The 24528-nt window shown below is 42.6% G+C and overlaps 2 protein-coding genes across 3 annotated transcripts in view; both read right to left on the minus strand.

Moving 5' to 3' along the window:
• Window positions 1–1995, minus strand: part of uvssa (UV-stimulated scaffold protein A) — a gene marked incomplete at its 3' end in the record, with an annotated part of 55188 nt that extends 53193 nt beyond the window's left edge. Inside the window, exon 1 of the mRNA XM_083915743.1 lies at window positions 1903–1995. The remainder of the gene's footprint in view (window positions 1–1902) is intronic.
• Window positions 1996–9014: 7019 nt separating this feature from the next.
• sil1 (SIL1 nucleotide exchange factor) lies at window positions 9015–23835 on the minus strand. 2 transcript variants are annotated; one of them, XM_083915475.1, is made up of 12 exons: window positions 23742–23835; window positions 23264–23376; window positions 20511–20649; window positions 20215–20320; window positions 19964–20066; window positions 14561–14641; window positions 13713–13808; window positions 13496–13617; window positions 11052–11148; window positions 10753–10917; window positions 9842–10006; window positions 9015–9695 (listed from the first exon to the last, which is right to left on the minus strand). In XM_083915475.1, the coding sequence occupies exons 2-12, from the start codon at window positions 23369–23371 to the stop codon at window positions 9498–9500; spliced, it is 1380 nt and encodes a 459-aa protein (XP_083771601.1). In that variant the 5' UTR covers window positions 23372–23376; window positions 23742–23835; the 3' UTR covers window positions 9015–9497. The 2 variants fall into 2 exon arrangements, with proteins under 2 accessions (XP_083771601.1, XP_083771600.1); XM_083915474.1 differs by having other exon boundaries at window positions 20508–20649.
• Between the last annotated feature and the right edge of the window lie 693 nt (window positions 23836–24528).

Genomic DNA, 24528 nt, shown 5'->3' on the forward strand with positions numbered 1-24528 from the left:
TGACTGTTTTTTTCACTAAATAAACATTATTGTTGAAGTGCCTAGGTAAATAACAATATTTCAGAATAAATCAAGAATTAATACTTAATAATACTTAAGACTGGATAATATAGACTATATAGATAGTCAGAGATATTCAGATCCTTTACTGAAGTAAAAATGCAAATACTTCACTATGGAAATAGTCCACTACCTACCAAGACTTTATTTTAGGGGGTAAATGACTATCTGACGGGCAGGCCGCAGTATGTGAGATTATGAAACTGTGTGTCTGACTGCCTGATCAGTAACATCGACGCCCCACAGGGAACCGTGCTGTCGCCCTTCCTCTTCACCACCTACACCGCAGATTCTCTGGAGAAAATTCTCTGATGACACGGCCATTGTGGGGCGTGTAGAGGGTGGGAGGGAGGATGAGTACAGGGACCTGGTCGGCAATTTTGTCAGGTGGTGTGAGGAGAACCACCTGCAGCTGAACGTGGCAAATATGAAAGAGATGGTGGTGGACTTTAGGAGGAACAAGCCCCCGCCCTCTCCAGTCTGCATTGGTGGGACAGACATAAACATTGTGGACTCCTACAAGTACCTGGGTGTGGTGCTGGACAACAAACTGGAGTGGACCACAAACACACAGGCAGTCTACAAGAAGGGCCTGAACTGGCTTTACTTCCTGAGGAGGCTCAGGTCCTTCAATGTCTGCAACCGGATGCTTCAGATGTTTTATCAGTCTGTTGTCGCGAGCACCATCTTCTTCGCTGTGGTGTCCTGGGGTGCGGGCATCAAAGCAAAAGACGCGAACAAACTGAATAAACTCATAAAGAAGGCAGGGTCTGTTGTTGGCTCTAAGCTTGTCCCCCTGGAGGAGGTTGTGGAGCACAGGATGCTGGCAAAACTGCTGGTGATCATGGACAATGTCTCCCATCCCCTCCATAAAACCCTGGACAAGCTTCAGAGCATCTTCAGCAGCAGACTCATTCAACCTCGCTGCCTTTAGGAACGGCACAGGAAATCATTCCTCCCTGCTGCCGTCAGACTTTACAACGCTGCACAACAACGCTGAGCAACGCTCAGGGAATAAACTTACACTAGTGATCACTGACATGCACCTTATCTCACTTGCACATTAAAATCCACATTGCACATTTTAATATAGTGTTTTATCTGCAATACTGTACTTCTATTTTATTCTATTTTATTGTGGTTCATATTTTGTATTTTATATTTTATCTTATTTTTAGTACTTCTGATTGCTCTGTACCGCTGCTACGATGACCTAATTTCCCCTCGGGGATAAATAAAGTTATCTATCTATCTATCTTTCTTTCTAAAGCTAACTGTTTAACTGTCAGATGTGTTTCACACATCTCTGTATGCAAACAGTTCACACTGGTAACATTAGCTTTACCAGAACATGCGCTGGTGTTCACAAGTATGCTGATCAACAACACAACTTATAAAGTCAATCAGCACTGGTAATTTAATCATAGCATGTACATTTTTGTCAATAATTTATTATTTATATTGTGATATATTTATTAGTAGTAGAAGTAGTAGTAAAAAATGGTCTGATTAGAGCACAGCCCTCCACCAGATCTGGGTCATTTCTGTTGTACCTTAAAACACGTTAAGTTGCTATAAAGCTCAGCAGCTTTTACAAAAATATATTTGACTTTTTTTTTAAGTTTAAGTGTTTTAATTAATAAAAAAATAAAGTAATCATCTTAAGTTCCACATGCTGTCATCTAATATTTTATTCCATTACTTTTGATGATGTTTTCTGCTGGGTATCATTTCAGCATCAAGATTTTTTAGGCAGGTATCTTCATGAATAAGTCATCATTTTGGTATCATAACAACCGTGGTGGACGAAGTACTCAGGGCTTTTACTTAAACGATTCTGACCTTTCTGACATTTTGACACTTTTCTTTTCATCTCATCTCATCTCATCTTCAACCGCTTATCCGGGGTCCGGTCGCAGGGGCAGCAGCTGTAGCAGGGGACCCCAAACTTCTTTTTTAATCTTAAAATGCTCCTAATAAGTGTATGGCACACTAGCATGTCAAAGAAATCCATCAGGTGTTGAAACTCATCAATATTCAATAACCATACTGCATATTTCTGATAAACATCTGACCAATAATTTTACATAGAGCAAGAGCTAATTGTATTTACTTTAAACAGTATACTGCTGTTCTATGTAGCTTAAGCAATAACAATACATGCTATTCCACTTGTCTATAATATTTTTATATTAATGATCTGAATCTGTAAAGTATGCAGCTAAAGTTACCATTAAATGTAGTGGAGAAGAAGTATAAAGTAGCAACAAATGTAATTACACAAGAAATGTACCTCAGAGTTGTACTAAAGAACAATGTTTGAGTAAATGGTTACTTTACACCACTGACTCCATGATAAAACAAATACTTCAGATTATTAAGATGTTATAGAAGGTGTCCTCCCTTTGTAAATTCAGACAATTGGTCATGTTTAAGAGCAACTATACAGAATTACTCTAGAACATTTTTATACCTAGGACATTATGAAGTATATCTCATATTGTGCTGTATTATAGAAGTGTATATTTGTTTAGGTTACACTAGACTGTGATGAGGTGTTTCATGTCATAAAAAGAAAAGAATAAGTGAAGTGCATTTTCAGTGCCCATTTTTATGAAATTTGAAAGGCAAACATAAAGAAAAGAGTATTGTACTATTGAATTCGTATCCAATCGGTATCTTTCTAGACCGTTTATTAAAGTCCAGGGTGCGTTGTAAATGCATTGATGTCACTTTGCTAAAGTGCTACATGCTAACATATGTAAACACACTCTTACCTGCAGCTGACGCTGGCTTGCTTTATGAAATAACGTCACTGAAACTCAGCAAATGTCCCGAGTGACCAGGTCGACTCGTACTCCATTCATTACAGAAGATATGAGATGAATGGCTGCTGTTTTTTTTACATATTATCAACCGTCGGTTCATAAGTAACGCCTTCCTTCAATCGATAACTCTTATTTCCGTTGGCGGCTGATACTACCGGTTCGGCTTTTCAGTATAAAAGTCCCGATAAGGCCACATTCTCTTTAGCTGCTGGGCGTGGAACACAAAATGCGCTTCTCTGTCGAACAACATTACTAATACGAATACATTTCTTGTTGTAACTATGATTTAACTATTTTTGTGTTGGTGAATGATGAGTTAAGTTCTACTGAGAGGTGCATAAATGTTGGCTTTGAACTATTCATCAGAACCATGGGTGCAGATCCTAAATTATTCTACGTTTAGGATTCTAAATTTCTAAATATTTATGCTACTTTACATAAAGACCCTTGAAATGATGCTTTACTGATATAACAGTTTAGTAGACAGTGATATACACTGTTGGCTGTTTGGGACAATCTCTAATAATAAAATCTTTGAATGATACAGTATGCCTCTACGAAGTTGTGATTTATGGCGGCATGGTACGGGCAAATAAAAAAAAATCACTTTTGTGTGTAATCTGATAGACCTCTCCAAGAACCATCACCTTATCGTGGTGGAGAGGTTAGTGTGTCCCTGTGAACCTGAGGGCTGTGTTGTCTGGAGCCTAGTGCTCCTGGTAGGGTCTCCCATGGCAGACTGGTCTCAGGCGAGGGGCCGAACTAAAATTGGTTCACAAAGACTCTATGCACAAATGAGGAAGAGGAAGAGAGACCCTGCCCGGAGCCAGGGGGCCCGGGCAGGCCCAGACGGAGTGCTCGCCGGCGAGGGCCTGGTGGCCGGGTTTGCCACGGAGCCCGGCCAGGCACAGCCCGAAAAAGTGACGTGGCACCTCCCTCCTCTCCCTCCTGTGGGCACACCACTCGCAGGAGGAACCGCTGGAGTCGGGTGCGCTGCTGCAGGGGTAGCAGTGAAAGTGAGGGGCCTCGCCGGACCAGACACGGGCAGCAGAGGCTGGCTCTGGGGACACAGAATGTCACCTCTCTGTCGGGGAAGGAGCCGGAGCTTGTGCGGAGGGTGGAGCTTACCTCCACACACAGTATCGGTTCTGGAACCGTACTCCTGGATAGGGGTTGGACCCTATTCTTCTCTGGAGTTGCCCAGGGTGTGAGGCGCCGGGCGGGTGTGGGGATACTCACAAACACCCGGCTGAGCCTTTTTGGAGACCCTGAATGGAGTCTTGCATGGGACTCCATAGTTCTGCTGAGAGACTTCAATGCCCACAGGGGCAATGATGGAGACACGGAGCGGCCTCCCTGATCTAAATCCGAGCGGTCTTCTGTTATTAGACTTCTGTGCGAGTCACGGATTGTCTTTAACTAACACCATGTTCGAACATAAGGATGCTTATAAGTGTACGTGGTACCAGAGCACCCTAGGCCAAAGGTCGATGATTGATTTTGTGATCGTATCACGATCGAGTGAAGAGAGGGGCAGAGCTCTCAACTGATCACCATCAGGTGATGAGTTGGGTCAGAGGATGGGGGAAGATTCTGGACAGACCAGGTAAGCCCAAACGAGTAGTGCAGGTGAACTGGGAACGTCTGGAGGAGGCCCCGGTGAGATTTTCAACTCACACCTCCGGCGAAGCTTTTCCGGCATCCCTGTGGAGGTTGGGGGCATTGAACCGGAGTGGGCAATGTCAAAAGCTTTCATTGCTGAAGCTGCAGCGGTGAGCTGTGGCCTCAAGGTCTTAGGTGCCTCAAGGGGCGGTAACCCTCGAACAACATGGTGGAGACCGGTGGTCAGGGAAGCTGTCCGACTGAAGAAGGAGGCCTTCCGGGATATGGATACTCTCCCAAGGATCCTGGAGGGGGCCTGGGAGTATACCCATCCAGTCTATATGTGCTTTGTGGATCTGGAGAAGGCATGTGACCCTGTCCCTCGGGAGATACTGTGGGAGATGCTATGGGAGTATGGGGTGAGGGGGTCACTTCTGTTGGCCATCCAATCTCTGGACACCCAAAGCCAGATCTGTGTCCGGATTCTCGGCAGTAAGTCGAATTCGTTCCCGGTGGGGGTTGGCCTCCGCAAGGGGTGCGCTTCGTCACCAATCCTGTTTGTGGTTTTTTTGGACAGGATATCGAGGCGTAGTCGTGGTGGGGAGGGGTTGCAGTTCGGTGGGCTGAGGATCTTGTCTCTGCTTTTTGCAGATGATGTGGTCCTGAAGGCATCGTCGGTCAGTGACCTTCAGTACTCACTGGATCGGTTCGCAGCTGAGTGTGAAACAGCTGGGATGAGGATCAGCACCTCTAAATCTGAGGCCATAGCTCTCAGCAGGAAACCGCTGGATTGCTTTCTCCAGGTAGGGAATGAGTCCTTACCCCAAGTGAAGGAGTTCAAGTACCTCGGGATCATGTTCACAAGTGAGGGGACGATGGAGCGTGAGTTTGGCCAGAAAATCGGAGCAGTGGGGGCGTTGTTGCACTCGCTCTACCGCACCGTTGTCACGAAAAGAGAGCTGAGCCAGAAGGCAAAGCTCTCAATCTTCGTTCCTACCCTCACCTATGGTCATGAAAGCTGGGTCATGACCGAAAGAACGAGGTTGCGGGTACAAGCGGACGAAATGGTTTTTCTCTGGAGGGTGGCTGGAGTCTCCCTTAGAGATAGGGTGAGTTCAGCCATCCGCGAGGAACTCGGAGTAGAGCCGCTGCTCCTTTGTGTTGAAAGGAGCCAGTTAAGGTGGTTCGGGAATCTGGTAAGGATGCCCCCTGGGCGCCTTCCTAGGAGGGTGTTCCAGGCATGTCCAGCTGGGTGGAGGCCTCGGGGAAGAACCAGGACTAGGTGGAGTGATTATATCTCCACACTAGTCTGTGAACGCCTCGGGATCCCCCAGTTAGAGCTGGTTAATATGGCCAGGTAAAGGGAAGTTTGGAGTCCCCTGCTAAAGCTGCTGCCCCCGCGACCCGACCCAGGATAAGCAGTTGAAGATGAGATGAGATGAGATAATCTGATAGAATATCCTCTGGCTATACCTCTGCTGTACCAGCATGTTTTTTAAATAACCAAAGCACTTTAACAAAACCCTTTTAATTAGTGAAAAAAACAGTGATCAAAATTAGAGAACAGTGTTCATTGTGTCAGAAGAGAATATTTCAACAATGTTTTCTTCTCTAGGATTCAAAAATGAACAGGAAGTGTAGAGGCCACAACTTTGAATGACTTCAGCACATCTGCGCCCACAGGACATCACTAGTTTCTCACACTGCTCTGGTTTGATCTTGGTCCATTCTGACTCTTTCTGACTCAGTCTCTTTCACAGTTCACTAACTGGAGTGGGTTTCTTACACATTACTTTGTTACCAAGGATTTTCCAGAGATTCTGTATGGGGTTTAGATCTGGACTCTGAACATTTCATTGTTTCAATATTCTTAGCTCCAATGAACTGCTTCACCTATTTTGCAGTGTGACAGGGGGCATTGTGTTGTATGAAAGTTGCAGCTGATTGGAGACAGTTGCAATGAAGGTACTGCATGTTGCTGAAGGAGGTTAACAAACATTTGCATTCACCCTGCCATGGAGCTGTACAAGAGGCCCAACTCCTGCTGCAAAAAAAAACATCCCGCAAACCATGACACTTCTTCCTCCAAACTTAACTGATTTCTTCACACACTTTGTGTTCAGTCTTTCCCCAGTCCTACACCCAACATAATTTTTCCCCCAGACCCAAATAAATTGAAAGTCCTCTCATCACTGAAGTCACTCTGGACCAGTTCTCCTCTGTCCACACAACCTTTTTATTCATTCTGCTGATGAGAGCTTTGGTCACTGCAGAGTGGGCTTTCAGTCCAAAAAGACTTAAACACAGAGACACTGTGAGCAGAGACAGATTCTTGCCCTGTTCAGCACTGAACTGGAGAACAACTGTGAACGCCCAACCTCTCTCTGATGGTTGAGAGGGTCATCCCTTTGGCTTTCATCTAGACAACCTGCTGTCTCAGGGTTTCAGTCTCCTTAGAGCAGCTTGGTATCTTGCAAAGTAATTATTGTGTCCAACAATTTAGTCAATTGTCAGCAGGTTCAGATTAACACCGATAACTGGGAGGGATCTGAAAGTGTTTTTCACAAAATAAAGGTAAATAATAATAAATAAATAAATAAATAAATAATAAATAATAAATAAAGTGTCTTGGTTATTCAAAAAACATACTAGTACAGCAGTGGTATAGACACAGCGGATAGTATATACTAGTTGTATATACTATTTGAAATAATGATATGATCGATATATTCTAATTAAAGGACAATAACATAATATTAAGTTTAATGCAAAAAGTCAGAGTTGTTGGGGGTGTTAGGGAGAATTTGTTGTGGTGCCAGAAAGAAGACAAAATGCCAGAGTCCTGTATGTGTGATACTGAAGAAGTTTAATAATTCTTGATCAAGAAGAAACAGAAGTTTTGTCAACACAAAGTAGTGTGTGAAGCCACCTCAATTCTAAGGCTCAACAGTAAAGTTCAGATTCTTATACTAGGAAGGTGGGTCGAGACAGCAGGATGAGATGTTCCAACATCTCATCATAATGCATAAGCTTTAATGCATAAACATGACTCTAAGGACCCACAGCAGCTAGGTCTTCTAAGTCTGCAGCTGTGTCTAGTCCTGCAAAGAATAGATAGCAGACTCCAAGAGGAAAACGTGGCCTTGGCCGGCCCCAGGGACTTTACAGGGCAGACTAACTAACTGACCTCAGAAGTAATCTAACAGAAAGTCATAATATCATAATACAGAATGATTGATCATTAAAGGAAATATTCCACAACAGGGGGAAAAAAGGAAAATACAGACCTTAAATCCACTATAGTTGAACTAAAATTGCAAGGAAAATTTGCTCATTTTTTATCTTTTTGCTTTAGATAGCAACTGCTAACATCAGTTAGCAATATGCCTAGCTTGAGGCGTGTGCATGTAATATAACATGCGCAAGGGGGAGGTGGGATCTGTGGCGTGTGTACATACTGTCAACTACGCTGAATTGGACAGGATGATACGGATGCAAAACAAACAACAGGCTCTAGGAGCACATAGAGGCACTATGCTGCTATTATTACTATTATACTCATATATACTATCATTATTTTTTATCAATTATAAAATTTGTAGCCATAAAAACATCATCAGTAATATATCTAATTGTATCACAGCTGTTATTACCACTACTCATCATTGATCATATTTACCACTGTAATTATCATCATTTTCATATTCTGTCACCTTAGCTGTGCTTGTTTCTACTATTCTGCTGTATTAACTGCCATAACATATAATTCATATTCACATTACTTTAGATATTATTATAGTTACTGTTACTCTTTGGTTGCTTGCATCTCTGGAAGTGTCTCTCTGTCTGTCCTTTCTTTCTCTCTCCTTTTCTTCCTTCCTAACCGGTGCAGACAGATGTCCGTCCTCCACAGAGCTGGGTCGGTCTGACGTTACTTTCTGTTAAAGGTCATGTTTTCAACGCCAGCGTACTCTACAGGAGAATTGTTGGGTTTCTGTAAATCATAAATAAGTCATTGAGTGTGGTGTATGCCTACTCTATATGTAAAGTGTATAACTTTTGTTATAACTTAGCACTGTAAATAACATTTAATTGAATAGGTCACCTGCACATTTGTGAAGGCTCCATGAATGCTGAACCATATATACAGGTGTTAGAGCAACTGATGCTGCCAAGTAGACACTTCTTTTTCAACAAGACAATGCCAAAGTACATTCTGCACGTGTTCCAACAGCACGGCTCCGTAGTAAAAGGGGCTAAGTGGCCTCCTGCAGTCCACACCTGGTCCCATTGAAAAGGTTTGGAGCATTATGAAACATCAAACCCAACAAAGGAGACCCTGAACTGTTGAGCAGCTCAAATCCTACATCAAGCAAGAATGGGAAACATTCCCCTTTGAAAATGACAGCAGTTGGTCTCCTCAATTCCCAAAAACTTAAGAGTGGTTTGCAAATCATTGCATTCGGTTTTTTATTTAGATTTACAGAGCATCCTGACTTTAGAAACAGGATTGTAGCAACAGGTGAACGCTTAAGAGATAAAAAAAAAAAGTACTATTTGCACGTTTATCAGATAAAAGATATGGATTATAGCTTTTAGCACCAGAATTTCTGGTTTACCCTACATGAGATCCACTAACACAACATCATCATTTTAAATTACTCATTTATAATAAATAACTAATTTATTCTTAAATTATGAACATAAAGTAAAAATATTTTACAATCACAACAATACAAAAATAAATATTTCAGGCCAAAAGCGTTCTGAAAGGTTACTGAAGAAATCTTGGTTGCTCAAGTTCATACTGACTAACAATGAGTGCAGCATCTACAGGCTTAGTCCGACATTTGTGTCCCCAAAGGCGTCCCTTGTCCTTGAATTGAAACTCTTGTCCTCTGTGGTTGGTCGTGTCTTGAAAGAGTGGTTTCCCCTTGCACTCTCCAAGTCTGCACACTCCTCTCTGTATTGTGTGGCCATCTAAGATGCCATTGTGCAATCCTCTCATCATTTCATTTTGACTTGTAGAGCTTTTATAAGTTCTACAATCTCTGCAAAGTAGCCATTCTCCTCTCCTACAATCATTTCTGACTGGACCATTTCCTGGTACTGATCTCTTAGAGAGAGTAGGGAACCAAGTAGTGAGTTGTCTGAGCGGTAGTGATCCAAACACACAGGAGCCATCGCCAACAGAGCCCGCAGAGCCTGAAAGATAAATGGAACAAGTTCATTTCATACATTCGTTCAGCCAGTGTGGGGTTCTTCAAGGTAAATACCGGTCATTTATAATATCTGTTAATAAAAATAAAATCTTTTTACTATTCATCTACAATAAATCAAGGTGAGTCCACCTTCTCTCTGTAGTCATGCTCGGTGGACTCCAGCAGCTGTGGGACCAGACTGCACCAGCCCTCCTCCAGCAGCTCCTCTTGTAGAGACACCTTGGAGTACTGACGCACCCGCTCCTCATGGGAGGCATCCAGAACTGAGTCTAGACCTGCCTGAGAGATCAGCTCCTGGTGGAAAAGGAGAGACCTGCATCTTACCTCAAGGCCATTACACAGTGGGGGTTGTGATGTTTAAACAACAATATACTCTCCTGCAAACATTTCGCATCAAAACTATTCACACCAGCATCCATGAGAATTTGCTCCATAAAAGGTTGAAATACATTTGCAGCAGCTCATTTGCAACAGCTCATCGACAGTGTTTGGTTCAGGGCAGAGGTCCTTCAGGACGCTGCTGAGGAGACGGCAGAGAGTTTTCAGTTTTGAGACCAAATAAAGACCAGCTGATTGGAATCGAAACCAGAATCAGAATCATATGCCTCCAAGCTTATCAGTGTAGGTATGTGTGGTGGTGGTGGAAGGGAAGAAACGGTCCAAACGTTAGCATTATAATATTAGTTGTGCCACACAGACAATAATTATTTTACTTTTAAAACTGTAGAATAACAGAATCCAGAAAAAATGATGCCTTTAATTCATTTTATTTGACTGACTTTTGCTGTTGTTTTGCCTCTCCTCATGCTGGGGCTAGATGCACATCCCATAACTGAGACTCAGCAGTCCACGACATTGCTGCTCTGCTACCAATATTAGCTGCTCAGCTAACAATGTTAGGAAGAACACAGAGGAAGCACACTCGCTGCTTATTTATTAATTCCACTGAAACACTGCAGCACTGTGCCGTCCATCACACCCAGGAATGGAAAAAAGTCTGGCTGAGTTACGCTACTTAAAATACAGTTTGTATATTATACCTTCTCACTGATCATGTCATATAACATGGTGACGATGCGTGTGCGCAGAACTCCACCTCCATCTGCCCTGAAGAGCTCTGATAGCACTTGCAGCCCTCCGTGTGACAGGAAGTGGCGTTGTGCGTAGGGGAAGTTACGTAAGAGACAGGCCACTGCAAACAGAGCCTGGCAGGGCGACAGTCACACAGAGAACATAAGAGCTGGATTATACACGTTCGTACACACGTTCTCGACAATCACTTGTTATTTATATGTGTGTGTGTGTGTGTGTGTGTGTGTGTGTATGTGTGTGTGTGTACCTTCTTCTTGACTTGGAGTGGCTGTGCAGTGGCCAGTATGGTTAAGAGCGTCTGCAGAGCCCCGCTCTCCACAGCCTTCACCTGAACCTCCGGGTTACTGCAGAACAGAGCAGTGATAGTGACACAGAGTGAGTAAGGCAGGCCTGACCCCAACTCAGAGTCAGATGGTCTGAGACAGATGTGTTATTTTATCGACCATTTCACAGCCGTAATCACAAACTTTCTGAATGTGTCCCACTTTATTTCCTATTGCAGTGGATGTGCATGCCATCAGCTGACAGAAAGTTAGCAAGGACCCAGACTTAGCAATAGAAGTCATCTGTAACGTAAAGAAGTTTTTTAATTAACATTTTTAAGTTCTCGTGCAGAGCCTGTTTGTAACGGGCTGATTGCTTGGCTCCTGGTTTTGCTGCTTGCAGCATTGATTGGATGTACAGTTCTTTAGACATGCGATGGACAGATATACATGTATAGACAAATCCAGTTAAGTACCAGAAGTGAACAAGCCTCCATTGCTGCGGTGGCGTCTCCCTCCAGTATTAGAAGTGAACCTTTTCTACACCCTTTACAAACCTTTACCTCATGAAGAGTGCTTCTAATTATTTACCTCCATCACTGAATAACTCAGATACTTGACGTTTACATCGTGGTCATTAGGATGCCCTAGTTAGAGCAACTTATGTTATATTTCACAATAACGCTATTCATGAGGTAAAGGTTTGAATCCATGTAGACCGTACGGCCTCAGACAGGGGAGCTCTTCATGAGGAAAATGTTTGAATCCATGTAGACCGTACTGCCTCAGACAGGGGCGCTCTTCATGAGGTAAAGGTTTGAATCCATGTAGACTGTACGGCCTCAGACAGGGGCGCTCTTCATGAGGTAAAGGTTTGAATCCATGTAGACCATACGGCCTCAGACAGGGGCGCTCTTCATGAGGTAAAGGTTTGAATTCATGTAGACCATACGGCCTCAGACAGGGGCACTCTTCATGAGGTAAAGATTTGAATCCATGTAGACCGTACGGCTTCAGACAGGGGCGCTCTTCATGAGGTAAAGGTTTGAATCCATGTAGACCGTACGGCCTCAGACAGGGGCGCTCTTCATGAAGTAAAGGTTTGAATCTATGTAGACCGTACGGCCTCAGACAGGGGCGCTCTTCATGAGGTAAAGGTTTGAATCCATGCAGACCGTACGGCCTCAGACAGGGGCCCTCTTAAAGAGGTAAAGGTTTTTGTCGTACACATTCAGTTTGTTTCCAAAGTTGAAGTTTCCCACTGCAGTTGGACTTCCTGACTTCCTAGACATGACAGCTCCTATCCAAGTGCGGACATACTGGAGGGAGACGTCACTGTAGTAATGGCGGAGCCGCTAGATGGCGAAACACACAAACGGCTCGCCAGATTCGTCTACACATACACTGATTCTTTCTTTTTTAGTTAGATGATGCTGCTAAAGCACTACCTATTGGTTAAATGGCACCAAATATGACATAACCTCAGACATCATATCTACACGTCCACCAAATGTGGTTGCCATAGCACAAAGCATTCAGAAGGTATGACATGTTTGCAATATAAGCCCTGCCCTCAGCATTTTTACTAAACTTTGAGTTAGGCGTGTATGGTATTAACGGTATAGATAGTAGGACGGTAGGAATTTGCTCTACGGTATGGATTTTGACTCTGCTCTGCTCAGACGTAACCACACAATGCACAGGCAAAACAAAAACGGCCCGAAAGGAAATATATACTAGCCCTTTGAGTAGAAGCCTATTTTAACAAGTAATTTGTGGCAGATGTTGACTGCTGCATTAAAATTTGGAGGCAGCTGCCTCGCTAAAATTGTCTGCTGCCATGCTGGAATCTTGATTGAAAATCAGTGTAGTTCTATGGAAGCTCAGTGGCGATGTTTTCAACTCAGTTCAACTGGAACAGTTGTGGTGTGTTTGATTATAGCTCTGGGTTGAAAATGACATTGACGAGCTGCTTGTGTTCCCACGGGGCTCATAGGGGCTCCACTCCGTTCAAACGTTGTGCTGAGTGTGAACGCACCACACCGGCGCAGAGCAACGCCGAGGTTTCATTTGCTGCTTGGCGATAGGAGGACTCCGGTACTTTTGAAACACAAAGTTTTGTACAAAAACCCATGTTTCACCCATATTTTATGCTTCACAGAGCTAGTAATGTCGCGGAAAATCAGCGATGTATGATTGAGAAAGATCAGGTGGGCGTGGTTTTGGCCACATTATGTTAGTTCAGTATTCAGTGACTGGGAACGACATGTACTACATGTGATGTATTTGATGTTACACACAGAGGCGTGATGTATTTGATGTTACACACAGAGGAGTGATGTATTTGATGTTACACACAGAGTAGTGACGGATTTGATCTTACACACAGAGTAGTGACGGATTTGATCTTACACACAGAGGAGTGTACCTGGACACAGCAGATCCCAGGACAAAGGCAGATCTTTCCTGTAATCTGAAGTCAGAACTGTTCAAACCCTGAAGAATGAGTTGGAGACCCCCCATGGAACACAGGTTCTGAGCATTGTCCACCTGACACACACAGACACGCACAGTAAAGTTGAAAACTTTAGTCGTTGTGGTGAATGTGTAGCTTTGAATGTGTCTGAATGTTTGTGTTGTGTTACCTGGTGCACCAGATACTCCAGTTCCAGCAGGATGGTCAGCCTCTGCTCTGTGGTCGAGTTGCTGCTGTTAAACTGGTCCAGCAGACGCCTCATTAACTACACAGCAGCACAATACACGTCATTCAGCTTCAGAAACAACTCAAGTATAGTGTAAGGTGTAAGTGTCGATCAGCTTCACAGCCTCCTGAAGTCTTGGGACGAATAAACAACATAAAAATGCAAAATGCTTGCCTGTCAGTATTCATACTGGTGATGTGCTCAGCCTGCCAGATCGCCGCGACAGTTATGCAGTCTAAGGCTTTTATTGTGAAAGGTAAGAATGGCCCTGCCTTACTTGTTTTATCTCGGTTATTCAGTATAATATTTGGAGTAAGCGCACACAGGGAAATGCATCCGTTTACAGATAGATGGAAATGCCTGCGCAGAGATGTGAGAAAGTGTGTTTTTCACTGCCCATGGAGCGATACGGAGTACACTGCTGATTTGAGGGTCTTGGTTGGTAGACATAAGGGTGGAATGTCACTTCAGTCTGACATTTTTACAGCTCTTCTTCTCAACACTTCAGCTGAGTGGCAGGACGACTCTTTACGCATGCATGCACGCAAGGTGATGGCAAAAACGGTTAATCAGACCCTATAACCGAGACAAAAACAGAATGGACGTATCTGAATGTAATGAACTCTCCCATTTTTATTTAATCGAGATTTGGGTCCTGTAGACTTTAACAATGTAACATTACTCAAATGTGCTAAACTAGTTGAAATTCTTAATTTGTATACATTTGAATACCTGGACTCCTCTGACAACACAGCAGAAATGGTTCCTGAAGAAACAAAACTATGACGTACCTGAACATCCGTCTCCACCAGAAGGTCGAGCTGAGCCATGTCTCTCTTTAACTCCTCTATGGGACGATACACAGCAGAGTCCTACAGACACATGCGAAGTACAGGACACGTGCAGTTTTAGTGTGATATGAGGGAGTATGTAGAGCGAGCCATTCATTACTGTGAATGCAACCCGGCAGGGGGATGCAGGAGGGGTCTTGAATCACGTTCGATCACATCAAAGGCTTTTTTACCCCCAGATACTTGTTAGGAAAATTTGCCTTTGTTCTAGGTACGGTTTAAGATTGATGAAAAAGTGGGGAGAGAGGGGAAGAAATGTAGCACTGGGCTAGAGGTGGGATTTGAATCCCAGGCTGCTGCAGGAGGGACATCCTTATGTTTGGGCTGCCCCTCTACCAAGTGGGCTGGGCCCTTCAATATTTACAATTCATTCATTCTCCTGCTTATTACAGGGATACTTCCGAGAGAATTCTCAGAGCTACTGTCAATAACACATAGCAAGTATAATAGAATACTAATAACCAGTGATTTTAATTTACACATAGATAATTCCTCAGATCCTATGTCGAGAGAATTTTTAAACCTTCTCCATTGCCTTGATTTTAATCAACATGTCACGCAGCCGACCCACAGCAGGGGGCGCACCTTGGACCTGGTCATAACCAGGTGCGCCCTCTGTTGTGGACCTGGCTGTGTCTGACCATTTTTGTGTGTTTTTTAAAATCACCAGTTTTAACCAGCAGGAGGCCCCAGTGAGAACAGTGAGGAAACGCTACCTAACTTCTGAAGTGTCTGCAAACTTTATCCAGATTTTACAGAGCACTCCTGCAGAAATTTTACCAGCACCATGTGATTTTATTGTTGACAATTTTAACCATAAAATAAAATCAATGCTGGACTTGGTGGCTCCACTCTCAATAAAAAGAAATATTACAAGACCAACACCCCCATGGAGAAATGCAGAAACTAAAAAACTAAAGAGAGACTGCAGGAGTGCTGAGAGGAGATGGAGAAAAACAAAACTGACAGTTCACTATGAAATTTACGTGAAAATCTCAAAACATACAATAACACAATTAAACAGTCAAGAATCTCCCATTTCCATAAACTAATCAACGAACATAAAAACAACCACAAATTCCTCTTCTCCACAATTGACCTTTGAACAAACAAAAATTTTACTAGATCCTCCAAAACCCCAACTGACGCCCTTTGTGAGGACTTTGCAGACCACTTCAGAAATAAAATCAATGACATCAGATCGAGTCTTTTACCCCAACAGATTTCCAATGTTGACACACCTGGATCATTGATTTTACCCGAGGAAACACTGGAGAGTTTTGCCCTGGTTGATGCGGGGACACTTGGTCGAGTCCTCTCCCAAGTAAAGTTCACAACCTGCCTATTAGATCCAATTCAAACACCGTTTTTTAAAACACTTTGTGGATTCTTTGAGGATCAGCTTTTTACATGGTGAATTGCTCTCTTCAGACGGGGGTCTTCCCCGCCTCCTTTAAAACGGCGGTGGTGAGGCCCCTTCTGATGAAGAGCAATTTAGACCCCAACATCTTTAATAATTATCGGCCTGTATCCAACTTACCGTTTTTAAGTAAAATTTTGGAAAAATTTACTTTTACTTTTCAATCAAGTAAATGACTTTTTAATTGCAAACAACATTTTTGAGAAGTGTCAGTCTGGTTTCAGGGCGAACCACAGTACAGAGAAAACCCTTTTAAAGATTTTAAACGACATCAGGTGCAACTTGGATAACAATGAACTCACAGTCTTGGTACTACTGGATCTAACCGCCGCCTTCGATACAGTAGACCATCACATTTTATTAGATAGACTGAAGAACCTGGTCGGCCTCTCGGGTACTGTTCTTAACTGGTTCATTTCTTACCTCACAGATCGACACTTCTTTGTAAGTATGGATACATGTTCCTCAGAAACCCACAAAGTAAAGTGTGGTGTTCCCTAAGGGTCAATTTTAGGTCCAACTCTTTTTAATCTTTACATGCTTCCCCTTGGGGACGTCATCAGGAGGCACGGCATCAGCTCTCATAGTTATGCTGACGATACGCAACTGTATATCGACGTGTCTCCTGATGACACAGGACCTATTGATGTCCTTTTTAACTGCCTTTTAGATATCAAGACATGGAGAGCAGGGAATTTCCTACAGCTCAACCAGGACAAAACAGAGATTTTACTCATTAGTCCTGAGGGCCAGAAAGAGAAACTTTTACCAAAGTTAAAGAATTTTAAACTATCAAAATCTGTAAAAAATCTGGGTGGGATTTTTGACTCTGAGCTCAGTTTTATTCCACACATCAAAAATAGGTTTTTACCATCTTAAGAACATAGTCAGAGTCCGCCCGTTTCTCTCTCAGGCCAGCACGGAGGTGCTGATGCATGCTTTTATCTCTCGTCGTTTAGACTACTGTAATGCCCTGCTCTCTGGCCTTCCCAAAAAGAGCATTTCGAATTTACAATTATTACAAAACTCAGCTGCACGAGTGCTGACAAGGAACAGAGGGCGGGAGCACATAACACCAGTTTTAAAGTCGCTGCATTGGCTCCCCGTGCGTTCCAGGATTGATTTTAAAGTTCTTCTACTAGTTTTTAAGTGTCTTAACGGTCTTGGGCCTTCTTACCTATCTGATTGTCTTTTACCATATCGGCCGCCGCGGACCCTGAGGTCCTCCGGCACCGGCCTTTTAACCATACCACAGGTAAGTTCAAAAAAGCACAGGGAGACGGCTTTCAGTTGTTATGGGCCCTGACTGTGGAACAGCCTGCCGGAGAGCCTCAGGGTTGCGGAGACTGCTGAGGTTTCTAAAAAGAGGCTTAAGACCCATCTTTTTAACCAGGCTTTTAGTTAATTGATTTCTTTTAGGCAGTGCTAATCAGAGCACTTTTTATCCTTTTCTACTGTTTTAACCTCTGTGTTTTAGCCTTCATGCTTTTATTAATTTTTATGGCCTCATGTCTTATGCTCTTATGCTTTTATTTTCTAGTTCATGTTTTTAGCCTCTATGCTTTTATGTTTTAGTCCCTCGTGTTTTAAGCCTCCATATTTTAACCCTTTACTGTTTTAGGCAACAGGTTTTAATCGCCAGTGTTTCCTCAGGGGGCCTGCCAGTTTGGGCGTTGTCTGGCCGCGGGGGGTGCTGTCCCATGGACAGTTCCGGCCCGGGTGACTAGAGGGCTCTGCACCTTGGTGCGGAGGCTCCTGTCTGCCCGGGTTGGGGTGGTCTCTGTGGCGGTGCTCCCTGTGACCTTGGACTGGGATCTCTCCCAGTGTGGTTGGCCCCCCAAAGGTAGCTTCCCCTAGCCTCCTTTGTACCTCAGGTCTCGCTGCCCGGCCATGTCTCTGCAGTGACAGCTAGTGTTTGTGTAGGTGTGAGTGTGAGTGTGTGTGTCTGTGTGTCAGCGTGGCTGTGTGTGTATGAACGTATATATATTTGTGTATGTCTCTGTGCATGACTGTGGGAGGGTTGGGTTCTTTTAACTTTCTTCTCCTGATTTTATTTGATGTTTCTCTTTTTCTGTACATCTCTGTAAGGCACTTTGCGATACTTTTCTGTATGAAAAGCGCCATATAAATAAAGATTGATTTGATTTGATTTGAGAAATCAATAGTTTGACTAAAAAGTATTGATTTAAACTTCCTTTCACTACGGTACGTTTGACTCATTGTCCGCTTTGTTAAAAATGTGTTTTGATCAGAGTATTGTGCCTGCTCTCTGGTTTAGATCAACTATATCCCCCATTTTAAAACCCCCAAAAGACAACCCAAAGGTTCCAATAAATGAAAGGGCTATTAGTCTATTGAGCACGGTATATAAGTTGTATTCCTCTAAATTAAACAGTAGATTAGTTCAGTTTCTAGACTCACTCTACTCGAGGAAGACCAAAATGGCTTTCCAAAGGGAAAAATCCACATTTTCCTCTTTTATTGACTTTCAAAAAGCGTTTGATCTTGACCTCTTTAAATACAAGCTTCATCAAAAAGGGGTAAATGAAAAATGTTATCAAACGGTTCCCTCTTTATACAGAGCACCTATTGCCTGTGTAAAAGTGAATGAATATCAAGGGGACAACCTATCACCAATGCTATTTGCTGTGATTAGAAATAATTTGGCGACAGAGATAAAGCAGTTAGCAAAGGGGGTTGTATGTGGTCATGGACTTGTAAATATTTTACTCTAAGCAGATGATATTATTAAGACCTTAAAACAATGCTGACGTGTTGATAGGTGGTGTAAAAAGTGAAAAACACAAGTAATGCATTTTTGAATGGAGTGGTTTTCAGTTTTGTGTGGGTGAGAAGCAACTCGAGTTTACAGACAAATTTAGGTATCTTGGGTTTTTCTTAGATGGAAATATATATCCCATTTATATGGTACTTCAATTCAAGCTGATTCAGCAAGTAGGGCTCTGGGAGGTATTATAGGTCAAACTAAAGTGCTTGGAGACCTGGGCTACTCTACATATTCCAAACTGTATCAAGCATGCGTATGTCCGGTTTTAGATTACATGTCTGGAATATGGGGTTAAAGACATTTCCTAAAAAATGAACGGGCCCGTAATTTGGCAATCCGATTTTTTGGGGGCCCCATAAGAATGCGCCCATGGCAGCTGATGGAGATATGGGGTGGGAATCCTGCAAAGTTAGATGGAAGGTCAGTATGATAAGATTGTGGAAAAAGCTAATAGGATTAATATTAAATAGGTTGATCTGTCTGTCTGTCGGTGGTGAATGGGATTCAGAGGTTCTTGATTTATTGGTAGATTGAGGGCTGTAACAACACTGTTATGAAAGATCAATTGTGGAGATAGCTGGCGTTGGTTATGAAATGCAGATGATATGTAAAAAGCCTTTTGGATTGACTTTGCTAATCCACTGTAATGGACTTTACTATGAGAGGAGCTGGTACAGGGGCCAGTAGGTAAGTCTTTAAAACACTCTTTTAATAAACTCTGGGTTCACTAACTACGTTGTTGGTGCTTTGTTTTCTGTGTAGGGACTCTTCTCATGTTGCTGCAGAGGATTGCTGTTATTTTGAGCAGTATTAGTGGTTAAAAAAGACATTTGAATGCCTTTACCGTACTGCCCCGAGCTAATCACTGTTAGCCATGTCAGACTGTAAGTGACTCTCCAGGATTTCTCCGTTAACAGTTGATAAACAATAAAACTTATTCGATGGCTTTATTTGATCTGTGCAAGTGCCGAAAAAGACAATGGGATGATTTTGAGCTGGAATTTCACTTTAGGTATCAAAGTTAAATATCTTTATGAAACCAGCCCCAGAACACAATTTACCCCGCCGAAATACAAAGCACTATGAGGTTTCTCTTTCAGACGAATGCCTTAATCTTCAGTGTTTGCACTGTTACCTGATGCTGTGTGTCTGTGCTCACTGGGTTCAGGTCCTCCTTCATCTTCTTCAAGGCCTGTTTCAGCTCATCAGGAGTGAAGGAGGTCTGGACCTCTGTCGCTCTGCAGACACAGACCTTTACTGCTCATGGAGGACATTCAGAGTGTTTTCATTCTAGCACTGCTCCTTCTACAGAGAACTGAATAGGTGACATGTTCTACTCATTGAAGTCACTTGGTCTTAAAGGCTCTGGTGTTTCTGGACTCATACCTGTGTTCCTGTGTCCAGTATTTCACCTGCTCTTCTCCCAGTCTGACCTCCCGCTGACCTGTCTGCAGATTCATCCTCACATGGGAACCTGCTGGAACTGCCTGTCCTACAAAATTCAATTCAATGGCTTTAGTGGCATGAACGTTATATTAACAAGATTGCCAAAGCATAACATATATTAATACAATAAATAATAACATGACAATTACAATGCCATACATTAATAAAATGGTACATCCAAAATAATAATTAATTCAAGTCAAAAAACATCAACAACACACACACTAGTACACTACCTGGTTTGAGTGTTTGCCAATCCTCAGTGGGTTGGACCACCTCTAAATCTCCTTCATCTTCAGTCACCTCCTCTTCTTCATCACCACCCACTCCCTCTACTCCTTCTGTACTCTCCACCACAGTTAAGGAAGAGTCAGACTACACACAAACACACACACACGCACACGGGCACGCACGCACGCACGCACACACACGTCAAGGTCATTAAATGAAGAACCATGTAAGACTAATTTATGTTAGACACTGTCAAAAAGTGAAATTTGTCTGTTAACTAATGGAGAAAGACTTTCTCAAGAGATAAGTTTATAAAACCCTGGCTCTAACTCAAGACCCCGCATTTCCTCACAGAAATCTGTGACGGCTTTTATGACTCCTTATCTGAACTTTAATATGTTCTCAAAAAAAAATATCATAGGAAGTATAAACTGTTATGTGTATTTTATTCATCTGTAAAAGTATCTTTGTGTTGTTTGAAACGACTCTGGTCGTTCTATGATAAAGACTGCCAAAGTTACAGAAATGTGGTGATATTAAACAGGATCATGTAAGTATTGACATTAAGAAATCAACTATGGATTATACTTGAAGTTTGTCCCAGTCTGTATGCAAGTATCATTCAGTCATTCCGTATATTATCATTGAGGATTTTATTTTAACACATTATCAAAATATATTTAGACTACTATCACAGACTGATTATTTTAACATATGAAAATGTTATTTGATGTTATCGTGCCACTCAAAACATTCCCACAGGATTATTAACTAAGGGAAACATAACATTATGTGTTACTGTGTGTGTACTCACTGTTAAAATTCCTACACTTGATTTGTATATTTATATGAAAACTGAACTCCTCAGATTTCCTTCTCACTTCTTCCTTAGTCTTGTCTATTGTACAGTCTTTTATTTTGTAACATCTATTTACTTTATGTTTGTCTTTATTTTTATAAGTAACTTTCTGCCTGACTTAATATCAACGTGTTTTATTTGATTTATTACACTTTATTAATCAGTCAAACGTCGTCTTAAATTAGTGCTTGTGTTTTTGAGAACAAGCTTATTTTATAGTTGGAGGGAGAAATTAAGCTTAAGTCAACAACGCAAAGTTACTCTTTAAGTTTATATCAAGGTCCAGTTTTCACCAAGAGCTCACAAGAAGAGACCAACTGACTCTCTCATCCACCTAACTCAAAGATGTCCCTGCAGAAGTGTCCGGAAATACTCTTTTTGGCTTAAAGCTGAAGATTTAGGGTTCACAACAAAAGTGACCCTTGATGCTGAATATCTGTTGTCACAGTGATGCGTCCATTTGATATTAAACTTTACTTTCCATAAAGGTATAATTAGAAATTGCATTTCCATATCATAGCTTTTACCATACCCATTCATTTGTTATTCTCATGTGTCATTTCATGTTATAATCTATCATGTATATTATGTACAGTATATAAATAATTCATATTTTTGTAGTAAAAACCCCAAACCCCAGCTGTTGTCTTTGAGCTTTCATTCTGTTTTGCAAAGTTTTGAGGTCACTGTTTTACGAGAACAAATGTTTTCAGATTAAGATTGAGAGAAATTGATTAATATAATTAATTGATAAGAGAAACTGATAGAAAAGTATTCTTCTAATTCTTGCAGGTGACGAGGTTTCCATTGGGCAGAGTCCACATTACCTGTCTATACGGTGGTGGTTGCGCCTTTTTAACAAAGAATAATTAATTAGCCTAATGAATACTTAATAAATGTATAATAAAACATGTAGCTCTCTCTTATAGCTTTCATCTCATGAATATTAAAGTCCCATTGTGGACACCTTTCAAAATATGTGAAAAAAAACTATTTCGTTTAAGGTGGTTTTTCCGCATAGAAAGTAAAAAAAACGTGCCCCGCCCACCACTGCTCATGCTAAGTTGAGACTCTTCAGTGCCTACATTCTACCATCTTCTAACCGAGGTTGACACGCAGACCAGAGGTGAAAGACAAGCGTGCAATCTACAGATGATCGGAGAGAACCAGCCCCAGGCCTGCATGAGCTGGCTTCAGAGAGGAAGTGGCTGGGCAGCGCAGCCCCTTGGGTGGACTGCCGACTCATGGTATGGCAGGTGCAACTCATGGAGCCCAGGCTGTCTGCCCATGGAGATCACGTACTGGAACCCGAACCCAGCATCAATCAGAGACAGACTCAGACGGGGAGTCTGTTGTCACTAAAATGGTGGACTAGCAGACGTATCAGAAATGCTAAGTGTAGTTAGCATCTTTCCTAGTTTCTGTTGTCTGTTAGCTTGTAAGTGTCAGTGTCTGACAGCTATGGTGACAGTGTGTTTTCTCTCTGTACTGACAGTCTGCTCTGAGCTGGAGCTTTCACCTTTCTTTGCCGATGTTGTGTTGAAGTTGGTCCCCTGTAGAATAGTGTTCCACATATCAGACAGTGATTGGTTTACGGATGAGTGACGCCCTTACTAAAACTGCCTGAATACGTTTGAATCTCAGAGAAGCGCACGGACATCTGCTTTTTCAGGAGAAGAAAGTGAAAACACCGCTCAGATTCAATGTGCGACATTTTAGAGGAGACAAACAGAGGAAAAACACACTTTGGAGTGGAGGGGGACTTTAAAGTTTGACTACACATAGACGACCATCCAGTGGCTCTGAATGTCTCCTTGTTGAAAGCTATTCCCGCCCCAAATGTGACCCAACACACCACGCAATACATGAAAACATAGTGTCTGATCCTATAGAACAAACCTTTTGTCCAAGAGTGTTGGCTATGTGACAGCAGGGCAGCACCAAGAGGACAGCCAGGGTGAAGCAGCGGAAGGAAGCTCCTGTAGCACCGCTGGGCAACAGCTTCATGCTGACTGAAACACAGCACAGAAACACTCAGCACGACGCACTACATCAGGGGTCAGCGACCTTAGGCACGGCTGACCACCCACGGCAGCTTAACCAATGATACACTGGCACACACTGTTTTTGGGGAAATGTGGTGTCTACTCATCTGCATGCAAATGAGCTCTTTCGCAGCCATTACCAGGTGCACTGTCTGATATGTATGGACTTTTCCCCAGTGATGTCCAAATTAAACTTCATGATGCATTCTCTTTACTTTTTAAACCAACTAGTCAGACAGCGACACTGGCCGGGGAACTTCTGTACAGTACAGCGGGAGCTAGCAAGGATGCAGCTAGCCTGTCCATGTTAGCGAACGATAGCAACAACTCACCTGTTTGCGTATAGTGAATAAATGAAAGGATGAGAGCAGACAGAAGATAAACACACACCGACGGGCCCCCCACACACACACGGACATGTGACACTTAAACAGCTGCTGTCACTCTCCACTCAGCTCTCATTGGTCCACGTAGGTCTTCTTCTTCGTTGTCAGAGACAGCTACACTGGGCAGTCCCGCCACCAGCTGGGACGGAGGACGGCGATAGAGCAATATGCTGTTCAAACCTGTATAGGGACGAGGGCTACACGGTGGTGTAGTGGTTAGCACTGTCGCCGCACCGCGTATAGTAGTCCATATTTCTCTTATCTTTTCCCATTCATTCTCTATGGTAGTTCTTATCACTACGACTGCCATATATTTTTGGCCACAAGCTTGATTGTGGGGGCGCTGTTTCCCCCTTTGGGAACAGTCAGGAGTTTGATTTTTTTTTTCAAACGGAGCAGCAGCAGAAAAACAATCAGTGCACGGAGTTTTGGCATAAACACGGACTTTTATCACAAACTAAACTGTTAGTGACGGTTTGACTCGACAAAGGTAAGTGGGGCTCTTGTTTCATAGTGCTAAATTAACGTTTTTCAATTATAATTACCGGGAAATGTTTTCTTAACAGTTTTTTTTTGTGATAGCATCGACAGGTTGTAACTGTATACAGTCACCGTTAGTTGACGTTATTTAAATTCATCAATTGTCATTAGTTAGTTAACGTTAGTTAACTTTATCTACACTCTTTCATCGTCTTTTCTATTTAAAACGTATGGGAACTAATGGCTTTCGTGC

Source organism: Echiichthys vipera, assembly GCF_963691815.1.
Source record: "Echiichthys vipera genome assembly, chromosome: 6".
Lineage (NCBI taxonomy): Eukaryota > Metazoa > Chordata > Actinopteri > Perciformes > Trachinidae > Echiichthys > Echiichthys vipera.